This window comes from Catharus ustulatus, chromosome 15 (assembly GCF_009819885.2).
Source record: "Catharus ustulatus isolate bCatUst1 chromosome 15, bCatUst1.pri.v2, whole genome shotgun sequence".
Taxonomy (NCBI): Eukaryota; Metazoa; Chordata; class Aves; order Passeriformes; family Turdidae; genus Catharus; species Catharus ustulatus.
The window spans coordinates 2,201,622-2,225,467 of record NC_046235.1 but is presented as its reverse complement, the minus strand read 5'-3'; the positions used below and the strand labels follow the sequence as shown (position 1 = coordinate 2,225,467).

Here is a 23,846-nt window from a genome sequence, read left to right as displayed (position 1 = left end):
CAGACAAACTGCAGGCACCAAATACAAGCAGGCACATAGAGGAAATTTAGTTTTTTCCTGGAGAATGACACCAATTACCTGTTTGTTAATGGCTGAACTATGGATTTTGTGGACTTGTCTCCATATTTTTTGCACACAGTTGTATCAGTAGGCTGAAAACACGCCTGCTTTTATACAATACTCAAACAATCTCATTGCTCCTAAAAATCAGTGTGCTGGGAAGTACTGCAGAAATCTGGAGTCCAGTGCTTGGAGCTGGAGTCTTCCCAGCAGTTTAGAAAGGACCCTGAGTCATTGAACCTGATGTTTAAGGGATATGAATTACTGAAAGTGAAATTATTTATAAAAGAAGTGAAATGTCTTTTCAAATGCCAAAACACCTTGAAGTTCTTCAATTCACATGTTGTACATTCACATCTTTCTGGTTTCTAGGATATCTTTCTCTCTCCTTTTGCTGTATGAGACTCAGAAATAACCAGAGAAAGAACCTTGCCTTGTTCTGCAATGAACAAATTGAACACAAATTTATTGCTGCCTGAGAAAGTTAATGAGATCCTTGTTACAACTTCATAGAAAAATAAAATCACTTGTATGATTGTGATTTGAAATGGATGAACTTTTCAAGGGTCTAAATACCTACAAAAGTTTATCTGAATATAATTGTATCATTACCAAGAGAAAAATCTGCACAGACATTTCTGTGGCACTGCATCAGCCTGCTTCTAATTCAGGCTTATTCTGTATTCTAGAACTGTTCCAAGGAAGACTTGCAGAGAAATGTGAGGATTTTCCATACTAAAATAGTTACATTACTATGCCTGCTGTGGTATATATGTATCCATGTATAACCACCTTGAGATATACTTGATTTTCTTGTGCAGGACTTGGTAAAAATCAGTATTCTTTGCTCCACCTGCATGTTTGTACTTGTGCCATTTAATTTAGCCCAGCTAATTAAAGCAGTGCAGTTTTTGTATGTCAGCAAATAGCAGAGGCCTGTGTGTACAGACACTGCATGCAGGCAGCCTCCAGTCACTCCAGGGGTTATCAGATTTATCAGCTGGTTTTGCTGCAGGGATGAATTCTGATTCTCCTGCTTGTGTGCATTGTTCTGAACTCAATGGGTACATCTTTCTTTAGTGAGATTTGAAGGGGTTTCAAAATTTTAATGCTTAGATGAAATTTCAAGAAATTCCTGAAAAGCAAAACTCTGGGAAAAAGAAAATTAGGAAGCCTCTAAGCCTTGATTCAGTTGAAACTGAAATTACATTTTTCTGTGTTTCCATTTTTGTCTATTACTAGAAAAATCAATATTACTACAGAACTCATCCTGAAGTGTTTTCTCAATTCAAGTTTTTCCTGAATTAAAATCACAGCCTGCAGGACTGACTCAGCATTAACACTGAAGCTGAAAGAAATACCTAAAATTATTATGGCCATTGATGAATTTTATAGAGATTTAAAAGGACCTGGGGAACATTTAATCAGAACAGAACACATTTTGGTGTTACTACTATCCTGCTTATCCACTCTGTAGTCAGCATTAACTTTATAAAGCAAGCTTTTTGAGAAAGGCTGTGACATTTGTGCAGTGCTACTGTAAATAAGCCAAGCTATAGTATCAATTTATACAATGATGATCAGAGTAATATTTTATTGGTGCTATAAAACCCACAAAAAAGGCAAGAAGCCAGGCAATCCTAGATCTTACAATTCTGGAAGGAGAAAAATTTTTTGAGATCTTGAGGCTGAGAGACAAGTTTGATGGGAATGAAAAACATTATGGAAAATGTGAATTCTCTCTGTTCAGTTTTATGTTCTGTGGTGTTTTGGTTGTGCAGAGTCTGAGCTGAGCACTGAGGCACAGGGTGTGAGAAAAGATGAACCAGGGTGAGCTGGGGCAGGATTTGAGGGTTCATCAGGATTTGAGGGCTCATCAGCCCTTCCTTGTTGAAATACAATAGAGCAGAGCCTGAATGTCTGTCACAGGTAACTCACTGATGTCCAGAAACAGTGGGAGAGATTCCTTGCTGGTATTAAACCTCCCTGGATGTGTGATTGATGTGTTTCATTCACACAGAGTAAAATCAGCTTGTGGCTAGAAAGCTGCTGCCTGCAGAGATGAGATTTATCTTCCCACCACCTCCTAGCCATGGGCATTGGCCATTTCCTGAGAGGCTTCATTAATATGTCCTTTAAGGCAGGGTCAATATTGCTGGGGCTTTTTTTATTGTTGTTTTGTGTCTTTGTTAGAGCACTCTGTGGGTGTGCACACCTGGAGGTGTGGGGCAGAGGTATCTGTGGGCTGTCTGGTGAAATCACTGTGTGTTTTTTGGAAAACTGAGGGTGTCTGTCTTCAGGCTTCAGTCTTGCATGATGGCTGCAAGTTGGTTTGACACATGGTTGCATAGTTCATGTATGTTGGTGCTGCTGTAACTTTTATTTTTATTGCATTCAGCAGGGTATTGGGTTCTTTGCTGGGTGCAGATTTCTTCTGTTTTGGTTGATGGGGATTTTGCGGTTTAGCACTTTTTAACTTTTTTTTTTTTTTGTGAGACTGTTAAGGTATTTTGTTCTGAATCTGTGAATATTGTGATCTTGCAGGTGGGTGCCTCGCCAAAAAAATTGAAGTTAATTTTTTTCTAAGTGTTTGGCTCCTGGCAACTGGTTGAAATGGGCGATTTTCCAGGTGTTCTAGGCACTTGGCATCTCTAGCTGCTCTTGTTGGTCTGCACAGACCTACATTTATCCTCCTTAAAAAAATATACAGTGTTGGTGGCTTGACAGCAGTAATTGCAGATACTGGGATACTGGGCAAATATTTGAACCACAAAAATGGGCTGAGAATAAAGAAACCATCAGCCAAAATGGGGTAATGTTGCCTCTTCTGGTAGAGGTGGCCACAGATAAAAGCTGAGAAATTGGTAGCAGTTCTTAGTGGTGCTGAGTCAGAGTGAGGGCAGTTATGCTCCAGGGTTTGTGCATCAGATATGTTAGAGAAAAACCTTCAGAGATTTGTAGTGTTCTCATGCTGAGGGTGCCCAGGCCCTCTGGGGTATTTCTGTATCCCTCCCCTTGACAGACCAGCCCAATCCAGAGAGGATATTTTGGATGTTCCAAAAGACTTTGTGGGGAAAGAAAGGGGGAAAAAAACATCAGGGAAAGAAACTTGTAGAGAAAAAGTTTCTGCATTGTAGGTGCAACATAGCCGCACACCTGGAGCACAATAGCGTATGGTTTGTCTCATGAAATCTCTCACCTTAGGTGGTGTGTGAATGAAGTTTAAGTTTATTGTCTTTGCTGGGACTTTTGACATTGGGCTAAAACTCATTGCAGGTGCAGCATCTCCACCCCCACTGCTGAGTTTGTTCAATTTTGTGTCTGGTTTTTGTCAGTCCTCTGTCACAAGGGGAGAGGAGGAAAAAAAAACTGGGAACTTGGAAACAGATCATGTTCCACCTTCTCTCTGCAGCTGCACCTGATCACCTTGAGCCTGTGTATTGCACTGGGTGAGAAACTGAGGCTCACCTTAAATGCTCGTAAGTCATGGGTGTGACTTGCAGAATCCTCAGAGCCGAGCAGAGGTGGGCGGGAGCGGCTCAGGGGTGCCCACAGAGATTGGGCAGGGGGATGGTGCTGCAGCAGCGATGAATCTCGGAGGGAGCAGAGGGGCAGGTCTCCAAGAAAGAGGTCGTCAAACCCACTGCAGCAGCACACAAACGGCACCAGGACCTGGCTGCCAGCCCATTTGCTTCGGCGCTCTGCGCTGATTTAACCCTCTCGAGCGGATGTACTTCAGCGCTGCAGCAGCAGCGGGTCCACAAGCGAATTGTCAGCTCCCCAAAGCTTCAGCAGCGAAGCCAGGGCGGAGACAGGACCGGCACAGGAGCCGCGCCCCTCCAAGCTCGGCGACCACGGGCACCGAGGGTCCCGGAGCTCCGCGGGGCCGCAACACGTGGGCGCGGGGCGGTGCGGGGCCGTGCGGAGCCGTGCGGGGCCGGACCGGGCGGGGCCGTGCGGGGCCGGGAGGGGCGGTGCCCGCCGTGCCGCTGTTCCCGGCCCAGGTGCTGAACCGGCGCCAGCCGCGGCTTAAGCGTCCACCCCCGCCTCCTCCCGCGCAGCAGCTGGAGCAGGAGAAAGCGGATCCGGCAAGTCCCGGTCCCTCCTCCTTCCTCCTCCTCCTCATCCTCCTGAGAGCTGCCGGAGGGAGAGAGGTCGGAGCCGCCGCTTGGCGAGCATGGAGCGGGCGGCGGAGCCGGAGGCGGCCGGGAGCTGCTGCTGTCGCCGCTCGCCGCTTGCATGAGGCGGCCGGGCGGGGAGTGAGGCCGGGCCGGGGCCGGGCTCGGCAGCTCCCGGCCATGGCGGCGGCGGTGCTGGGCCCGCTGCTGCTGCTGGGGCTGTGCGCCGGGCGGGCGGCGGCGGGGCAGCTCCGCTACTCGGTGCGGGAGGAGCTGCCGCACGGCGCCTTCGTGGGCAGCGTGGCGAGCGACCTGGGCGTGGATCCGCGGCGGCTGGCGGCGAGGGGAGCGCGGATCACCTCGGGCAGCGGCCGGCAGTACCTGGAGTTGGAGCTGGGCCGAGGGGCGCTGCTGGTGCGGGAGCGCATGGACCGCGAGGCGCTCTGCGAGCTGAGCCCCTCCTGCTTCCTCAGCCTGGAGTTGGTCATCGAGCAGCCCATCGAGGTGCACAACGTGGAGGTGGAGGTGCTGGACATCAATGACAACGCGCCGCGGTTCCCCCGCCAGGATTACCGGCTGGAGATCAGTGAGTCTGCCGTGCCCGGGGCTCGTTTCCACATTGAGAGCGCCCAGGACCCCGATGTGGGCACCAACTCTGTGCAGAACTATCTGCTCAGCCCCAGTCGACACTTTGCCCTGGACCTTAAAGGCTTCCAGAGTGGCAGCAAACTCCTGGAACTGGTGCTGCAGCAGCCTCTGGACCGGGAGCAGAGTGCCCTGCAGCAGCTGGTGCTGACTGCCGTGGATGGGGGGGATCCCCCCAAATCCGGCACAGCCCAGATCTCTGTGCGAGTTGTGGATACCAATGACAACCCACCTGCCTTCGACCGCTCCACCTACACTGTGAGCCTTCTGGAGAACTCCCTGCCTGGCACATTAGTGGTCAAACTGAATGCCTCAGACCCGGATGAGGGCTCTAACGGCGATGTGATCTACTCCTTCGGCAGCTACACCCCCTTGAAGGTGAGACAGCTCTTTAGCGTGGACCCCCATTCAGGGGAGGTGCGGGTTAATGGCACTTTGGACTATGAGGAGGCATCCTCCTATGAGATCTATGTGCAAGCCACTGATCAGGGCCCTGTCTCTTTGACTGGGCACTGCAAGGTGCTGGTGAACATTGTGGATGCCAATGATAATGCTCCTGAAGTGGAGCTGACCTCCCTGTACAGCCCAGTACCGGAGGATGCAAGGTCAGGAACTGTGGTGGCCCTGATGAGTGTCACCGACCAGGACTCAGGGCTGAACAAACAGGTGAGCCTGCGCATCCCCCCCGGCCTCCCCTTCACTCTCAACTCCTTCAAGAACTCCTACACCTTGGTCACCCAGGGCAAACTGGACCACGAGAAAGCAGCAGCCTACAACATCACAGTTACTGCTACTGATTCTGGGAGCCCCCCTCTGTCCTCCCAGAAGGTGATCCATGTGGAGATCTCTGACATCAATGACAATCCCCCACGCTTCGAGGAGCCTGTGTACTCGGTTTACATCCCTGAGAACAACCCCCTCGGAGCCTTCCTGTGCACTATTAAAGCCACTGACCCAGATGTCGCCAAAAATGCCTATGTGTCCTATTCTCTGCTAGATGGAGAGATTGAAGGGCTACCAGTTGCTTCCTATGTCTCCATTAAATCTGATAGTGGCAGCATGTATGCTGTCAGGTCCTTTGACTATGAGACACTGAGGGAGTTCCAGGTGATTGTCCAGGCTCAGGATGCTGGGATCCCACCACTGAGCAGCACTGTCACTGTCTACATCTACGTGGTGGATGAGAATGACCATGCTCCACAGATTCTGTATCCTACCTCAACCAACACTTCAGCAGCCCTGGAGATGATCCCACGCTCGGCATATGCTGGATATTTGGTAACCAAAATTATAGCCATTGATGGGGACTCAGGACAAAATGCCTGGTTGTTCTTCTCCCTGGTGCAAACCTCAGATCCGGGTTTGTTCAGGATAGAGCTCCACACTGGGGAGATCAGGACTACTCGCAAACTGGGGGAGGACAGCTCTCCCACTTTCAACCTGACGGTGGAGGTGAGAGACAATGGAGAGCCATCGATGTCCTCATCAGTATCCATCACTATTGCTGTGGTGGACAGAGTTTCCAAAATCATCCCTGATAGAAGAAGACACTTTAAAAGCCCAAGCAATTACTCAGAGGTCACTCTTTATCTCATTATCGCTTTGAGCGCCATCTCCTTCGTTTTCCTTTTCACAGTCATTGGGCTTTCTATTATCAAGTGCTACAGATACAGTCTGTATGGGAGCTCCTGCTGTGCAGGGTGCTGTACTGTCAGAGAAAGGAGCCCTGCTGAATTGTACAAGCAGGCCAACAACAACATTGATGCTAGATTGCCCCAGGGTTTGAAAGTACAGCCCCATTTCATTGAAGTGAGGGGCAATGGGTCTCTCACTAAGACCTACTGCTATAAGGCCTGCCTGACTGCAGGATCAGGAAGTGACACTTTCATGTTTTACAATACCTGTGGCCCAACAGGAACTACTGGTCCCTCTGCAGTGGTGACTGAGAGGCATCTGACAGGACAAAGTGGGCAGAGTGCACAAAACCTGATCATACTTAGAAATGACTCCATTACTCCTAACGAGGTGAGGCTGCCTTGGTTAATGGTCTGCACAGTGCTCTGAGCAAATCTGTACTCAGGCAGAGTACAGCTGGAAAACTCAGATGAAACATATTCCCTGAGGGGCTTGCTGACACTCAGCTCTGAAACTTGGTTGTAATGAATCTAATCTATGCCATGCATTTTGTTTCTAGGTAAATACTGAGACTTTCAGGGCTCAGGTGGTAAGTTCAGTGTATGCGTCTGTTGTTCGAGATTCTCATTTTTGCAGCATATGCTGCACTGAGTGTTGCATCCTTCCCTGACTAAAGTTGCCTCCTGCTTCAGAGTGCTAGGAAATGACTCATCTTTGTCATTTTTTTATGGGAATTTTGATGTGAGTTTTGATGGGAAAACTCATATTGCAGGAGAAAAAATAATCAGTGATTAGCCTTGAAATCAAAAGGTTCCTTCATGGCAGTTATGGGTGTTTGCTGCTTTGCTGTCTTCATACCTAAGGAAATCTGTCCAATTCAGAAAAGCATATTACTACAAGGATCTTGCTAATGTGAGCATGTTTTAGTTGTCTGAAAACTGCAATCCCTCCTCTGATAATGTTTGTTCTACCCAGTGCTGCATTTTATGCTTTCTGGCCTGTGACAACCCAGTGACACCTTTGCAGAGAATTACAGCAAGTCATTAAGTTGCACAGTGACAACTTCGAACCTGCTGGGTTGCTATTGAAAATTGTTTAATACCTATGGTTTGACCAGCTGTGTATTAACCTTTGTAATATTTTCCCACAGTAAGGAATTAATGGTTGCTTTATGTAGTTGCTGTGTGGTTTGCATGATCTGTGCAGTTTCCTTTTTACCCTTGTTGGGACTGAACTCAGAAGCACTCACAGGAGAGACTCATTCTGGTGCACAAAAGGAAAATATTGCCATTACTGTGTGTTGTTTGTACCCCATAATTGTGGCAGATTGTGGTCTAAGATCAGTTTGTGCATTAATGTGTGCTATGCCCCAGACAGGGGAAAATCAGGGAAATAATTGGTGGGATAGAAAGGAGCCTGCCTTGTGTTTTCTTGCCACAGAAATAGAACAAATTTCTTCCTTCTCCTTCTCCTTCTCCTTCTCCTTCTCCTTTTCACATATGGAGATGTTAGCATCTTTAGCAACTGGTTTTTGTTGAGCAAAGATGCCCATAGCTTAAGGGCCAGCAAGTCTTCAATAAAAATGCTTTTAGGGAGTAATGATCATCCATTCAGCATTAATCCATTTTAAATTAATGCACTGTTTTTCTGTGCCAGGGTACAGGGGAAGTACTTTTTCTCTTTCTCTGCAGTTTTTGTATCTTAAAATTTTCCTGAGTGTAATAAAATGCCTGGGATATGTTTGAGTAGGAGGGAATATGGGACATGCTCTATGAGCTTGTATGCTGAGGAATCAAAGAGTGAAATATATTTTATAGGTGATTTTTGGGGTGGGGGTGTGCAAGAAGAAAAGCACTAACTGGAAATGGCTTCACTTTGGATGCAAGCCGAGTAGGAAATCAGTTTAACAAAGAGATTCCTATCACACTTTGAGACTCACTCCATCAAATACAGTGAATTAGCAAGTTTTGATTAGCAGCACAGAGCAGGAAGTGGCAGCAAAGCCAGCCCAAACTTGGAGCACAAAAGCAGACAAATGTAAAGAACAAACTAATGAATACTGCCTGTGTGGGGTTGTCATCCAAAATGGGAATCAAGTATTCAACCCATTCTGTGTGATTTAAACAGAGATGAAGTTCTGACAAGTTTTACTCTTCACAAGTTCTTTGCTTTCTGCTCCTTCACCTGTCCTGTTGTAGGACATTCTGTGAAGGTGCATCAAGGCCATGTGCTCATGAGGAAATGGCTGAATGTAATGGCATTCACTAATTACTAGTTCCTAGCTAATTACATACTAAAAGTCACATTATTCCCCTGTTTCAAGCTCAGCATTCGCACTGAAGATGCCATCAATTGCTTAGCAACACTGAATTCTGCATTTTAAGGATAATGACCTTTGTATTATTAGATTTGCAGAGAACTATGTTTCTCTTTTTAGTTTAAGTGAACTTTGAATCAGCCTTTGAGAGTCTGTGCCTTCACTTGTGAGGCAGAGCAAGGCAGGATTGTCCTTGCACCAATTTACAAAGTCAGTCTCTGATCTCTGTGTTACTTTTGGAAAATGTGAACAGGTCCTTTATTTCTTTTTTTTCCTTCCACATAGTTTTTGGAAATGAATTTTCTAATTGGTGTTCATTGAAAAGGAGCGGATCAGGTGAATAAGTTTGCTATGCACAGATAACCATACCTAGGGTTTTACAGTGGCTAAGATTCTGAAAATGTTGTTTATACAGTGAGAAGAAAAATATTTCCAAGTTATGTGGGATTAATCTCAGTAACATTTGGGGCAATAAGTCTTACTTCTGTTCCTATTTGCTGGTAAGGTCAAAGATGCTCATAATGACACAAAGTTGTGACTGACTTTATTGGGTCATTAGAAGGATACAGAAGTGCAAACAAGTGCAATAAGATTAGGTAGGGGCTTTTTTGTCCCTGGTGAAGTTCTGACTCCTGTGTGGCAATTCCTTTTTAAGTGCCAGTGTTGTGATTGTGGGATGGAAACTTGTTTCTACAAGATAGCTGCTGCTTCTGTGCTCACCCTGCTTACCTGCACAGTCCTTTATGGATTTATGACTCAGACCAGGGGTGTTTTGTAAAAGAAGAAATGCCCTAATGCAGCTGCACAGAAAATCTTGGCCATGGTTATTGCTGTCAGGAGGCTGGTGATAAGAGGAGCAGTGTGGGGTTAATGGATATTGTTCTCTCATCAGATAACTACTGCAGAGGGACTAGGCAGGCAGTGCAGGCAAAATAAAGGGATAAAAAAAAAATACTGTGGCTTCATTTCTGCTGCTGTGTGGGTTATGGGCAGCCTGGACTCCTGTCTTGCCAAAGAAGGATGAACACACTGTGGACAGGTTGCGTGTGGAGTTGTGATTTTGTTGCTGGGCACTGCTGCAGTGATGATCTATCATTTTCAGGAAGGTTTTCAGTGCTTTAGTCTGGAGTCTGTTTCCTCATATTCCTGTGAAGATGCTGAATGATGTCTGGGTAGTGTCTGGTCCTTGGTATTTCTTTTCATCTTTCCTGTTTTGTTCTTACATCCTGGGCAGTTAAGCTCATTTCTGGTGCCTTGCACCCCATGACAGCCTCTTCCCTTCAATGCAGGAAATAACAATCAAACCAAAATGTTTTAGCAGGACTTTTCTGTCCCAGAAGGCAGCCTGGCACATTCCTAATGAGGAGTGGGCAGTTGGGATACTTAATAGAACTAAACTCTTTTATATTATACATTTCCTTGTACCCTTTTTTGTGTAGTGACACGTGTGGAAGAAAAAATATGATGTTTCATGTGATGGTCAGAAGTAGAGCATTTTTCTCTATGGACACTTTTAAAGAAAGTGAAAAAACTGAACATTGATGGTGGTGAGACCCAGGAGATCCATTGGAGTTTTGCAGCTGTTTGCTCTGCTTTTGTCTCTTTCTCTGTGTTTTTCACTTCAAAACCAGCTTGCTAAACACATGGAAAAAAGAAAGTAACACTTGAGTCGATCACATTTTGATACTGCTTTAAATGCAGGCATGTTTTGAAGTGTCTAAACCCAGTAACCCCACAGCACTGTTTGTAGCAGTCTGGCAAGGAGATTTCTCTCAGAGGATTTCAAGGTATTAATGGTGCAATGTCTTACAATCTCACTTCAAGAACTTAAGCCTCTAAGAAATTCTCCAGCCCTGCTGACATTGAAAAGGTTAACTCCAAATGTTTGTTCTTTTGTTGAATGGCAGTGTCTGAAGCTGCCTGGCTAAGCAGGGACTGTGCTCAGGGCATTCAGGCTTGGTTTGAGGCTTCTGCTGTGCCAGCAGAAATCTGCATCCAAGATTTAGCAGAGGTGTTTTCCTTCTCTTGGAACTCACTAAATGGACTTTACAGGAGCACTTGTCTTCTCCCTTCACCTCAAGTTTTCTCAGAGTTGGGAATGAAAATGAACATTCCCAACTTTGGCCTTTTGAATTACACCCTTTTCCAGCTTCCTTTTTGATTTCTTGAATGATAAAGATATGTTTAAATAGTTTGTTCTCCACATCAAGTTAATTCTAAATATTTACAGAAGGAAAGCAGGAATAGAAGTCTCTGTTTCCTCATACCTGTCAGCATTGTCTCACTGGAAAATAAGCAGACCCATAAGTCATCAGAGGTTCTAAAAGGCTTTTATTATTGCTTCAAAGCAGATACATTTGATAAATATACCTTATGTCATTCTGTTGTGCATTTGTGTGGAAATCAGAATGAAGCAGGATGTTTTTAGGAGTCTCAGCATCTGGTGACTGTTTGTAAATATTTGATTTACGCTTCTCTACCTCAAGCAGGTTTTGTTCCAGCAAGCACTGAAGTGAGAGGTAGTGTTAGCATTGATCCATTGAATATGGGATCAGGACAATAAAAAAATTAGAAATAGAAATAGAAATTTATCCTACCCCAGGGAGAAATTCTTTCTGTATTAGGTAAAAAAGAGAGCTGAGGAATATGTTTGTAAACAACATATTTTCAACTAAATTTATTCTCCACAGACCACTGAAATGATTCTTCAGTTAACCCACTTGAAAACAACTGTGGGACATTTTGCATGAGCTTTCCTGCTCCTAAGATGGCTCTGTTTTCCATGACATATTCCCATTATCAGACTTCCCAATGGGATTGGTTGTTTATGGCCAGTAACATCCATGGCTGTGCTTTTGTGCTTGACAGAATGTGAGCCTGGTGCCTGGAAAAAGCAGCAGGAGCAAACTGGTGTTCACCTGGTGCAGTGACAACCACTTCTGTAGGCACCTGGATGGATTTTGACTTGGTTTTGATGATGTGTGCTGTAACTGAATTAGAAAAAGCAGCTGATGGGGGAAAAAAAAAAAAAGGATGGTTGATTATTTCTGTGCTGGATCAGGGGATTTCTTTCAGTTGTTGACAAGACTGCTGAACTTGTTACACTTGAGGACTGCTTGGACTTGAGGGAAGTGGAAAGCTAAAATTGTCTTCAGCCTGGTAGAATGTGCTGGATTGTGCTAAGAGCCTTGTAATGAGCTGGGGAGGAAAAAGGAACAATATTGTCTTCATCAGCATTGTGTGACACAGTGAGAACGTGGGGATTTCCAACTGGGAGCCCTTCAGAGCCTGCATTCCTCTTTGTGCTCCCTCTCTGTCCTCACTGCTGCTGCTCAGCTGTGCCTTGTCCTGGTGCTGGTGGCTTAAGACACGTTTCACAGCCAAATCTGTGCCAGGGCTTTGCAGAGGAGAGCTGGGAGCTGCTGTGCAGCCCCTGGGGCTCTGCTTGGAGATGGTGTCCTGGCACAGTGCCTGTGCTGTGGGACACACCTGGACGTGTGGCAGGTTTTGGGGAGAGGTCTGGGGAATGTAGTCTGTTATGTTTTTGGATATAAGTTCTGTCTTTGAATTCCAGTGCCTGAACTTAAGCACCCACTACACTATCACCTACAGAATCTTGTTTTCAGTATCCTGGGAAATAACCTTGGTGTGTCCTCAGGGCTTAGTTTTCAGGGACCTGAGCTTGCACTCATTGGTTGTAGTTGAAAATTACAGTGATGGTCCCCTGACAAGGCAAAAATTATTTGATCAACAGAGGATTTCTTAACCAGAGATACCAAGCAACCCAAGCTCTGAATTCCTGATGGATTTTTAAGCAACAGCACTACTGCATCTGAGCTAGGGAGAGATTTCTGAATAGGTTTGCTTCTTCTGCTGTGCTCAACTTCTCTTACTGGTCATGCTTTACTGCTTTTCTAGTCTGGTCTCATTTAGAGATGTATTGAAACAACTTCTCACTTATGGCCAGAAACACTGAAAGAATTGCAGCCTGCAGCAGAACAAAAGGAGAAGCTAGCTATGCTGACAAAACAGAACTTTCACTGACTTTGTCGGACACTGACCTGTGGTAAGACAAGTGTGGGACAAATGTGGCTCTTGCTGAGCTCTGGAATGACCCAGTCAAGCAGCAAGCACTTGGTAAAACTGGGTGAAAATAGATCTGCACAAAGGCAGGCTGCTGCCCAGCTGCCTTGTGCTCTGGTTCTTCTGTAATCACTTCAGAAAGAAGTCTCAGATTTTGGTTTATTTCATAGTTAAAAAAACCCCAGCCCTGACAGTCACGTGTGGCAATAGTTCCACCTCCAGAGTACCTTTTGCTCATCTTGTTCTCTCCTTCCTTCTTCTGCTCCTCTGGAGCAGCACTGCAGCCATACCTAGGGTCACAGAAAAGAAAGAACTGTTTGGGAATAGCCACAAGATGCCAGAGCTTCTGGATAGTAACCCTTGAAAATCCCAGTTTCCTAATTTCTCATATATTTATGTGAAGAGTTTGGGTCTGTGCATGTGAAGTGAATAAATTATGAATTTCTAATTAATGAGTTTCTCCTGCCACCACCACTCTTTTAAGATCAGATGTCCCATTGCAAACAGAACATAGATTTTTGTTTTCTAGCCAGGAGTTGGAAAGCTGTCATCCAAACCCCAAAAATCTGTGTACTGTGAGTGAGTGGTTGTTTTCCTCTTTTCTCACTCCTACCCAACTCGTGTCAGACTTTTTCAGTGCTTTCATGTAATCTCACTTTATCTGTGTTTTGCCTGGGGTAAGATTCCTCCTCCTCACATTGCCTACTGGACTGGTTACTACTGGTTAGTACTGGTACTACAGGTTAGTAACCTGCACCTGTCAAATTGCAAAATAGAACAAAAGTCCAGCAGTTCCCCTGCTATATAAAAAATTCAGCAGAAGAAAAGACAAATCTTCTGGTGTCAGCACCCTTGACACTCAAGAAAGGCAAGCTCAGGAGAGGATCTGATCAGTGTGTGTTCTCTATCCTCTTTCATTGACTGTTACTACATGGGTGACTTTAGAGTTGCTTTGACATCCCTGGGACTGGGGCCAAAATGGAATTAATCAGAAAAGACTAGAACCATGCATAATGGGCTTCTTGTCAAATCACTTTCTGCTAAACTCAGCAGAACCTGAGCATGACAGAGAACAGGGGGCTAAATGGGAAGGAAATTGCTAGCACAGATGTTTAATGTGTGGTTGGAAACAGCAGCCTTCTCCCTTCTGTGTAACCCAGACCATAAAAATACTTGTGTGTGCATCATCCAAGAGCATCTGAGTCTTGAGTGATGCTGGACCTGGGAAGACAGAGCCATACTGGAAGTTGTAATTGCTCCATTTTTGTTTGAATAAAACCTATTGATCCTGGGAAAAGCATATGCCAAACCTCAAGAGGAAAGACAGAGTTGGCTTTAAATAATTCAGAGTATTCAACACTTTCTTTTTCTCTTTCAAGTAATGGGGTCAAATTCATTTCTGATCTGCCTCCAATAATTTGAAGAGAATTAAACCATTACTGTCATTTATTATTTGTGTGATTGGCACTGTGCAAGACACATCAGGAATGAATGTAGTCCATTATGTTTTTGGATATAAGTTCTGTCTTTGAATTCCAGTGCCTGAACTTAAGCACCCACTACACTATCACCTACAGAATCCTGTTTTCAGTATCTTGAGAAATAACCTTGGTGTGTCCTCAGGGCTTAATTTTCAGGGACCTGAGCTTGCACTCATTGGTTGTAGTTGAAAATTACAGTGATGGTCCCCTGACAAGGCAAAAATTATTTTCTGGAGCAATTTTTGATCAACAGAGGATTTCTTAATTATCTCCTTATTTAGCAAGTCATGCTGCAGCACATCAGCATATGCTGAGGTTTGTTGGTCAGAGGGTGCTGCTGGCTATTTTCCGCTTTTGCCTTTTATGCCCTCTCATGAATATGGAGAATCTCACAGGTTTTGGTATTACGGCCATGTCTGTCCTTAATAAAAGACTTGCTGCAGTCTGCAAATCGGATACCATTCATTGCAGTCCTCTGCAGTACACTGAATTCCAGCAGAAACTTAACTGCCTACGTCCCCCTCACAGGGGGATTTATACATTTATACACCCTCAGGCAGATAATATTCAATACAGGAGTTTGGATTTCCTCACCTTATCAGGTAAATAACCACCATATTTTCTAGATTTCTTGATGGGGATTTTTTATCCTATGCCCAAAATGTTGATGAATGTATGAAATAACTTTCCACCAGTTTGCAGCATTAAATGTTCCACAGAGGTCATCTCTAACCAGAGGCCAGACAAGTTTTTTACAGAGACACTCCCTGTATGCCCATTTGGAAGTTTTTTTTAAGTTGTAGAAAGATTTGGCAATTCACCAAAAAAAAATGAGTATATCCATATAAGCTTTTCTGATAAAAATGAGCCAGATGCAGATTTTTAGCACTTTATACTGACACTAACAGCATTGTCCTGGCCTTTTGTTTCTACAGCCAAAACACCCCAATCCGGACTGGCGCTACTCTGCATCCCTGAGGGCAGGAATGCAAAGGTATGTTTGCTGTTTCCCCAGAAAAGGGGAATTCTGGCTTTTTCCTCTCTGAAAAGGACAAAGTTCCTTCTGGTGATATCTATGCTGAGATGGAAAGCACCTGAGTTCTGCTGCTGTCACTTCCAATCTCCCCGTGCTGCAGATTCAGTCTGACTTGCATCTTATGTTGTTACTGCACTGCTGTAGAGCTGTGCTGTTCCTTCTCTTTACCTTCTGCTTTTGTACCCATTGACTGTCAAGGCATAATTGTTCCAATTATTGAATCAGTTAACTGTCATTATATACTTTTTGTTTATTTTCAAGCTCCCTGTAATCATCAGTGCTGATGTTTCAATAGGCAGCCTGCATTTCCATCTCCTTTTCCTCATTACCATAAAAGTAGCTGCTCCTGCAGCAGGTTTATTAACCACATGGTGCAATCAAGAAGATTAATACAGTTGAAAGGACTTTTTGAAGATATGAGATGGATTTTCAAAGAAGGAAAAGTGAGGCTTTTGTCCAAATCTCTTTAGACATCTTTGAAAATCCACTGCCTAATACCATAAGCAGTCTCTGCTATAATTTTCTACTCAGTGCACTTGGAAAAAGAGAATTATACTAAAATTGCTTCTGCAGAGCCTCAATCAAACATTATTTTTACTCTCCCTGAGCAGATCAGAAAACTGCTTCTATGTTCAGGTGTAATGTGATGTGTTCAATAAATTCCTGTAGAGGTGGAGATGCAGTTCCAAAGCTGCAGCCATTCCTTGTGCCATCCCAAAATGAGGATTCTATGGGTTTCTCAGAATTGCTGGTGCAGTGGTGCTGCACCTTTCTCCATTACCCACAGGGCTGAAGAGTCTGTGTGAGACTGAAGTCCTGAATCCAGAGTCACACTGTGCTTCTTGTGGGTGACACAGAGTGACTCCTCACTGACTTTGAGATGCTGTGTGAAAAGGAATCTAAACCTCAAGGGCCAAGAGCAAAGGACCACAGAGCCAGCTTGACTTTGTGGCCTACTGAGCAAGCTGTTTTCTTTCTTTTATATTCCTGCCATGACTTTCAATTTTTTTTTTGTAATCCGTAACTACGAAATCAATGAACAGTCTGGGGAGCAGGATCCTGGAGAAGGAATTCTGCCTACCTGAGCACCTTACCTGCTGGTCCTGAGTCAGGCATGCTCTTGTGAATCTACATTCCTTCCTATAGAAAGTTCAAGATTTTATCTGAAGCTACTTGAACAATTCATGAAAGGTTAGAGTTTATTTTAATGCCACAGGACTAATGGGGCCTTGCTGGGAAATTGCACATGTTCCTCTGCTGCCTCACATCAGCAGCCTCTGTCCTTACCTGAAATCTCAGGTTCTGAGCCTCTGTACCCTGCCCAGTTGATGATTTTCATAAAATGCTGCCATTTCATAAAACTTGTAGAGATTTGGTGCCCTTGATGTCTGTCACATGTGGATGAAACTGGCCCTAAAGTTCAGCTGGAAGTGTGAAAGGGAGTGTGAAGCCAATGAGCAGAGACAGGGACACAGCCACAGATTCCTGTTTCTCTTAAGGAACAGCATCTAAATATCATATTTAGTTTTGTATTTAAAATAGCAGATTTTTTCTTTTCCTTCCATGTAAGGTGCAAATTGGTGCTTTTGATGCCTAGTGCTCCTGATGGGACACTGCAAAATTTGCTGTATTATTTTTGCATTTGAGAAAACGCATTTCTCTTCCTGAATTGCTCATGAGAAACATGCAGCAACCCAGGAAGGTGGGATTTGTTAAAATGGCAGAAGCTCAGAACTGACTCCACCAACTTTTTAATAATTTGCCCAGTGTTGCTACATCCTAATAGCAAAGATGTGTCACTTCCTTATCAGTGATTCCCAGTCAATGAGAGCAAAGTGTCCTGCAGGTGTGTTTATTTTATAAGTTATTCCATGACTGGGTTTTAGTAAATAATCAAAGGCATTTTTTGCAAGTCTAAACAGCTGCTTCTCATGCTGCTAACATCATGCAGTACTGTAGGAGTAGCTGCACAGTGATAAATAATTCTGAACTTTGAAGAGTGGCAGGAAAGGGAAATGCTGTGAAGTCCAGGGCAGAAGGGAATTGTTTAATCCAATTTTGGTATTTGCTTACCCAGTGCTGTGCATATGGAGGAGGCAGCAGTCCTGCGTGGAGGAGCAGCAGGGCCTGAGCAGCAGTGGCCAACAGTCTCCAGTGCCACAGCAGGTAAGGATGTGCAAATCCAGAATATTTGTGAAGAGCTGATGCTAACTGCAGTAGATGTCCTGATGCTTCTACTTAATTTTTCCTCTGTTTTTTATGTCTGAGTGAATTTTTCCTGTTTTAGATCTCTTAGCGAAGACCCTCAGATGAACTCAGCTGGTCAGAGCATGGTACTAATAACCCCGGGGTGTGGGTTGAGTCCCTGTGTGGGATTTGAGCCCCAAGGTTTGGGTTCAGTCCCTGTATGAGATTTGAGCCCCAAGGTTTGGGTTCAGTCCCTGTGGGAGATCTGAGCCCCAAGGTTTGGGTTCAGACCCTGTGTGATTTGAGCCCCAAGGTTTGGGTTCAGTCCCTGTGGGAGATCTGAGCCCCAAGGTTTGGGTTCAGTCCCTGTGGGAGATCTGAGCCCCAAGGTTTGGGTTCAGTCCCTGTGGGAGATCTGAGCCCCAAGGTTTGGGTTCAGTCCCTGTGTGAGATTGGAGCCCCAAGGTTTGGGTTCAGGCCCTGTGTGAGATTTGAGCCCCAAGGTTTGGGTTCAGTCCCTGTGTGAGATCTGAGCCATTCACTTCAGAGCTGGACTCGATGATCCTTGTGGGTCACTTCCAGCTCACAACATTCTATGATCTGGATATAAAGTTCTTGTCAATTAATCTGTGGAATCTAAATAGAGTGGAACAATAAGGCATAAAACACATCTTTTTCTTTACTCAGTCTCAGATGAGATAAATCCCTGATCCCAGCTTTCACCCTGCTTTTGGAGGTTACTGGTTTGTGTAATGGATTAATGGAATAATGGTTCCGTTCTGATGTGTGTATTCAGGTGTGTGTATTCCAGAGCTGGTTTACCCTCCATTTCAAAAGAACAGTAAAACTGGGGTAGGAGCTTATCACTTTTCCCTTTGTTATTTTTACAAAGCCAGTAAGACTCTTTGAATGTCTCTTCTCATTTTACTTCTCGGTGGTGAAATCAGACCTAATTTTTTGCTAGCTACTTTCATTCAGTAATACATGATGATGGAGACTAAAATGTTATTTACTTGTCAAAATGATGACAAAAAGCATGGTTTAGAATGGTGCTTCATTGACTCTGTCACTGACTGATGACTTCAGTCAATAAGAATTGGCAGAAGGCTCTCATGGAGTTTAGGAAAAAAATCACCTGGATGTTTTGCAGTGCAGACAAAAAAAAATTCTCCCTTTTGATTTTGGAGCAGGAATAATATAGAGACATAGAGGAGCAGTCAGTCACTGTTTTCAGCCATGTCCTAAGTAAAGTGTAAACTCAGTGGATGCCCTGGGTAGGGTGGTGAGCCCTGTATGGCAGCTCTGTGAGCACTGTCAGTCAGGAATTCAAGTGAGGAGTGATGCTCACATCACAGAGGCAGCTCAAATGCTGGGAAGCGGGGTGTCCAGCAGCAAAAAGGTTAATTACTTCATTTTATCTTTCTTGGTGCAATCCTTTCTTCCTATTTAAATGGGAATTTCACCTAGATAAAGGGCTAAAGAACAAGCTGAGGATTTGCAATCACAGTTACAACACCCACAAATTAATGATGCCCAGCCAAACCTGCACTGGTTGCAGAAGGGCTGTTTGCAGAAAGACATTTGGAAATTAATTTAATATCTAATGGGGCCCTAGGCTATGACCAGCTGGGGTTTGTGTGCCCTTCCTGCTGCTGCAGGCTTTGCAGGAGGACACAGCCTTTGCAGAATATCAAGGGTGTGTGAGTGTTGAGCTTGCATTTGAAAATGTCACCACGAGAACACTCTAACCTTTGTGAGGGCTCCCCTCAGGCTTTGGGCTGTGCTGATCATCCTTGGCTGAGCACTCAGTGTGATGCCTTCAGTATGGATACAAACATTACCCCAGATGTTTTCTTGCTGGCACTGCCAGTTTCCAAGCACCTGAATGTAAATGCAAAGGCAGGATGGTTCTGGCATCTGAGGAGCTCTGGGGGCATTTGGGTCCACTCTGGAGTCCTGCTTGCTGTTCTGTTTTGGGTCTTATCATTTTAGACTTGCTTTGGGAACCTGAGCATCTCTTTGAGCAGCAGAAACTCTTGGCTCTTATTGCTACTTCCTTCCATAACTTGTGAGACACTTGTGTATCCCAGCACAAAGAAGATTATTTTTTGTCTTTGTTTTTTTGTTTTGTCTTTGTCCACTCCCAAGGGATTAGGACCCTGATATTACATTAATTCTTTTTCCTTTTATTTGTAGTGGGTTTCAGATAATATTCTCCTCCTCTCTTTGTAACCAAAAGCTTTAGATATCCCTGATCCTTAACAGCAAGCAGGTGTTTCATGGAGAAATCTCAGGATGAATGGTTGTGTTAGCTTTTGTAGCCTCAGTGCACCACATATTCAGCAAATTGCGGCCACTCCTTTAGAATCCTGCCTGCAGTTTCCCAGAGATATCTCTTTCAGTGCTTCTTTCCTTTTTTGATTTAGGTTCAAGACCTGTAATAACAAGTCAAGTGTTAAATCAGTAAATCCTTAATTCCTGATATACAGTTGAACATCACCACACATTTTTCAGCAAATATCTGTTGCCCAAGCAAAACCTGGTCCTTATTTGACTGACCTGTTGACTTTATTGAATATTTCATCCATGCAAAGAGCAGTGAATCTGGATGTGGCATTTTTAAAATTGTGTTTGCATCTTCTTAGGCACCAGTCCAACCAATTGTGGATTTGCAGTCTGGAAATTTCTGGGTGAGGTGGGACAAGGAGGTTCAAACTCCCTCTGGCTTGGAGTTCAGCTCTCTGGAGCATCTTGTTACTTAGTTAGGGAGTGAAAACAGATTTCTGGTTTATGGTCTATGCCCTTTGGTAGTTTTGTCAATTCTGTCAGACTTTAGATGACCACTAATATGAGAGAACTCTGTATTTTTGATAATTAACTCAGAACAAATGGAGCTCGATTGGAGCAAAATGGTGAGAGCTCATAACAGAAACTGAGATGAACAGAAATTTTGCTCTAGACATAAAACACTGATAATTTCTGAATAAATCAGACTTATGAATAATTCAGAGCTTAGAGTTAGTAGGCATTAGACCAATCCACGTGTATTTCTCTGTGCTGCTGGTTCCAATCTACAAAACAGAACTGGTGTAATGCAAATGCTTCACAAAAACATCTGAAGATGCTTTCACAGCACATGTAAGACTCAGGAGAACAATGAAAAACAGTCATGAGACATTTCAAATCTTGTATTCAATGTAGGCTTTATATGTGTGCAGTAAACAAGGCACTGGGCCACACACCATAGGCAGAGAGGAAAATAAAAAGACTTCCATTCAGACAGCTCTGTAAAAGATGAAAGGATCTCATGATAAAATCTGCATCTGAATTTTCTAAGTGTGTAGGTGAAGCTGTGGGTGAAACACTGGCATCTCTGAAGTCCATGTCAAATAGCCCAGGGACTTTCAGGAAATGAGGATTGCAGTGTCTACCCTTAGAAATATGCACAAGGGACTGAATTCAGATTGCCTAGGCAAATGCCATCCTAAAATGAACTAATTTTGTACTTCTGATTTTGCTGTGCTAACGTTCTTCTGAATATATCTGCTATTTCTTTTCCTTTTCTCAGGGAATTAGATGGGGAGGAGAGGTGGTAATCCTGATTTTTAAAGTTCCAACAGGTCAGTGTCCTCCCCGTGCTGGGGCCACAGAGCAATTATTTTAACAGAGCCTGCCTGCACTTGGGGCTCTCCCAAGGACCGAGGGACAGCACACAGACCACCATGGACTGGTTGGGAGCACTGCAGGAAGAAATTTTTCTCTGCCCAGAGCAGCTGTGGCTGCCCCTGGATCCCTGGAAGTGTTCAAGGCCAGATTGGACAGGGCTTGGAGCACCCTGGGCTCGTGGAAGGTGTCCATGGCAGGGGGGTGGAACAAGATGATAAATAAGGTCCCTTTATACAAAACTCTTTGCATCTCATCACCCCAAATTTTAATCTCTCAGCATTTGTCCTCTGAAATTACTGTGTCTCACAACTTTCCTGGTTTAATTCTGGTTTTTCTGCTGTTCCTCACCTCCTGCCTGTGACCTTCTCACATGTGCCATGCTAGCTGGGGATACTCCTGGTCCACATACTCCTGGGTTTCCACTGGGAACTACAGTTCCTCTGGAGTAAATTTGTCTTGCTCTCAGGTTCCTGCTGCAATCACCTGGAATGCAGACAAGGTCCACTGGCAGGGCATGATATGCAGAATAAGTGATGAATCCAGAAAACTAAATGGGAAGCAACTGTAAATATAAGCAAATAAGCAAAATTTCCTGAAAAGGGAAGTCAGTCTTCCTAGTGAGTTTTGTGCTGCTGGTTTGGGGTAGGGTGTTGTGAACAGAATGCGGGAGAACTGAAGAAAGAGCAGGGGGTTCTTGTGTGGATTTTAAGAAAAATGTCCAAGAATGCCTTGATAGAGAAAGAAATCATTATCATTATTCACTGTTAGCTGTGTCATTCCCAATTCTCAGACTAATTTGGATGTCAAGCAGGTAAATCACAGAATTCACAGAATGACCAGGTTGGAAGAGACCCTCAAGATCATCGAGTCCAACCCATGCCCTAACACCTCAACTAGAATTTCAAATCCAGCCTGAATAAAAGTATTTTATCTGGAAGAGATAATTAATTCCAATGAAATGTGAGAAGGGCCCAGATGAGATCCAGGATGATGGTGGAAGGAGGGGAGACCTGAGCAGAGAAACCTGAGGGCATGAGAGGGGACACCAGTAAAAATCTTGTACAGAAAGGTGAGCACAGAGGATCTGGAAGAGAGAAACAATTGGAAGAGATGCTGAAGGATCTACAGGAGGCAGGTAGCCCTGGGAATGGCACAGATCAGTTTTTAAGTGACTACAGAGCATAGGTCACTGGAAAGGAGATTGGCACCCTGGGGTTGGGTAATAGGTTGTGATGAGAGGGACAGAAATCTGCACTGCAGTTGTTCTTTTCATGGAATAACCATTTGACATTGTCCATGTAACATCAGCACAGAAGGAATGGAAAGGATCAGGGGGTTGAGTCTCACTGGTGGAACAGACAGTGGTGTTGAAATCAGGCATTGCAGGAGAAGCTGCAGGGTCCCACAAAGCTCTCAGCCACTGAATCAGTCTCCTAAAAAGCTACTTTTAAGAGAAAGAGCTAAGAAAATAACTCAGAGAGTGATGAGACCTAAATTGTAACATATTTCACATGATATAGCTTCACACTGTGGCTGTAAGTGGAGGAGAATTTCTTCCTAAAATGTCAGTGAATTTCTGTTCTCCTTCTTCAGATGACCTTTCTCATCTGCAGAAAAAAGGTGTGATTAAAACTCATCAGGCAGTCACTGCAAAGAATGTGCAGGAGCTGGAAGTGCTGTTTCTTTGAGACTATTAAAGGTGAATTTACAAATAAACCTGCTCTGGCTTAGCTGTAGCAGTTCATTGATTAAAGCTATAAAAGATAATGACTAATTAGCAACCCAGAATACAAAACTGGTTCTTGGTTTGTTGCAGAATGCTGCAGGTGTTTAAAATGGAAGGAGCTAGAAAATGCTGCTGTGCATATCTACAGCCTCTATATTTTTTAAATTAATAACCAGTTTTCTATAGAATTTTGTAATTCCATCCTTCAAAACCAGAAATGTATAGAAAGCCAAATATCAGCCCTAAAATTCATATCTTTAGTGGTCTAAGAAACACTGTGATAATATGTGTAATGTTTTAAAGAACAAAAGAGGGGAAATACAGAACAGCCTGGTTAATTTATGTTTCTCATGAAAATTAGTCTTCAAATCAGTGATTTAATCAATTCCCAACATGAAAGTCCTAAGCAGTTCCTAAGAATTTGTAGAAAAGTATCACAGAGATTGCATCTTGAATTTCAAAGCCTCTTGAATCATGGAAAAAATCCTGCCCTTAAAGGGCACTGAAGGCTAAATCCCTTTCTTTTCTTTTGCATTTACATTTCGGTCACTGAGGTCTCAATTCAGTTCCAGCCATTTGCTGAGACCTTCAGCCCTCAGTTTTGTCCCTACTCCCAGAACATTTTATTTCCAGAACATTCCCTGCATACTTCCTGCTTTTTGCTTTTTCACCTCTGTTTACTCCATTTTCACTCCTTTCTTGTTACCTCTCTGGTTTGCCAAGTATGTAGCTCTGTCTTTCTAATTTTTCTTGGTTTTTCCTTTCGTCTAATGACTTTGGTCCCTTCCTGCTCCCCTGTCCACTGTCTCCCCTCTGTATTGTTATTTCAGGGCTGTTGAAATGTAGGTCACCAGCTTGGCCCCACATCACCTTTTCAATATTTCATACTGAA

The 23,846-nt window shown here is 44.1% G+C and overlaps 1 protein-coding gene across 5 annotated transcripts in view; it reads left to right on the top strand.

Moving 5' to 3' along the window:
* LOC117003564 (protocadherin alpha-C2-like) overlaps nt 1-23,846 on the top strand; it is a 105,067-nt gene that overhangs the window by 44,233 nt on the left and 36,988 nt on the right. For 4 of the 5 annotated variants that reach the window (XM_033073546.2, XM_033073544.2, XM_033073545.2 and 1 more), the window contains exons 2-3: nt 15,275-15,333; nt 17,453-17,541. In XM_033073546.2, the coding sequence (XP_032929437.1) occupies nt 15,275-15,333; nt 17,453-17,541 (148 nt within the window). Of the gene's footprint in view, nt 1-4,328; nt 6,849-15,274; nt 15,334-17,452; nt 17,542-23,846 lie in introns of those variants that run through there. The other variant, XM_042779755.1, reaches the window with a different exon arrangement.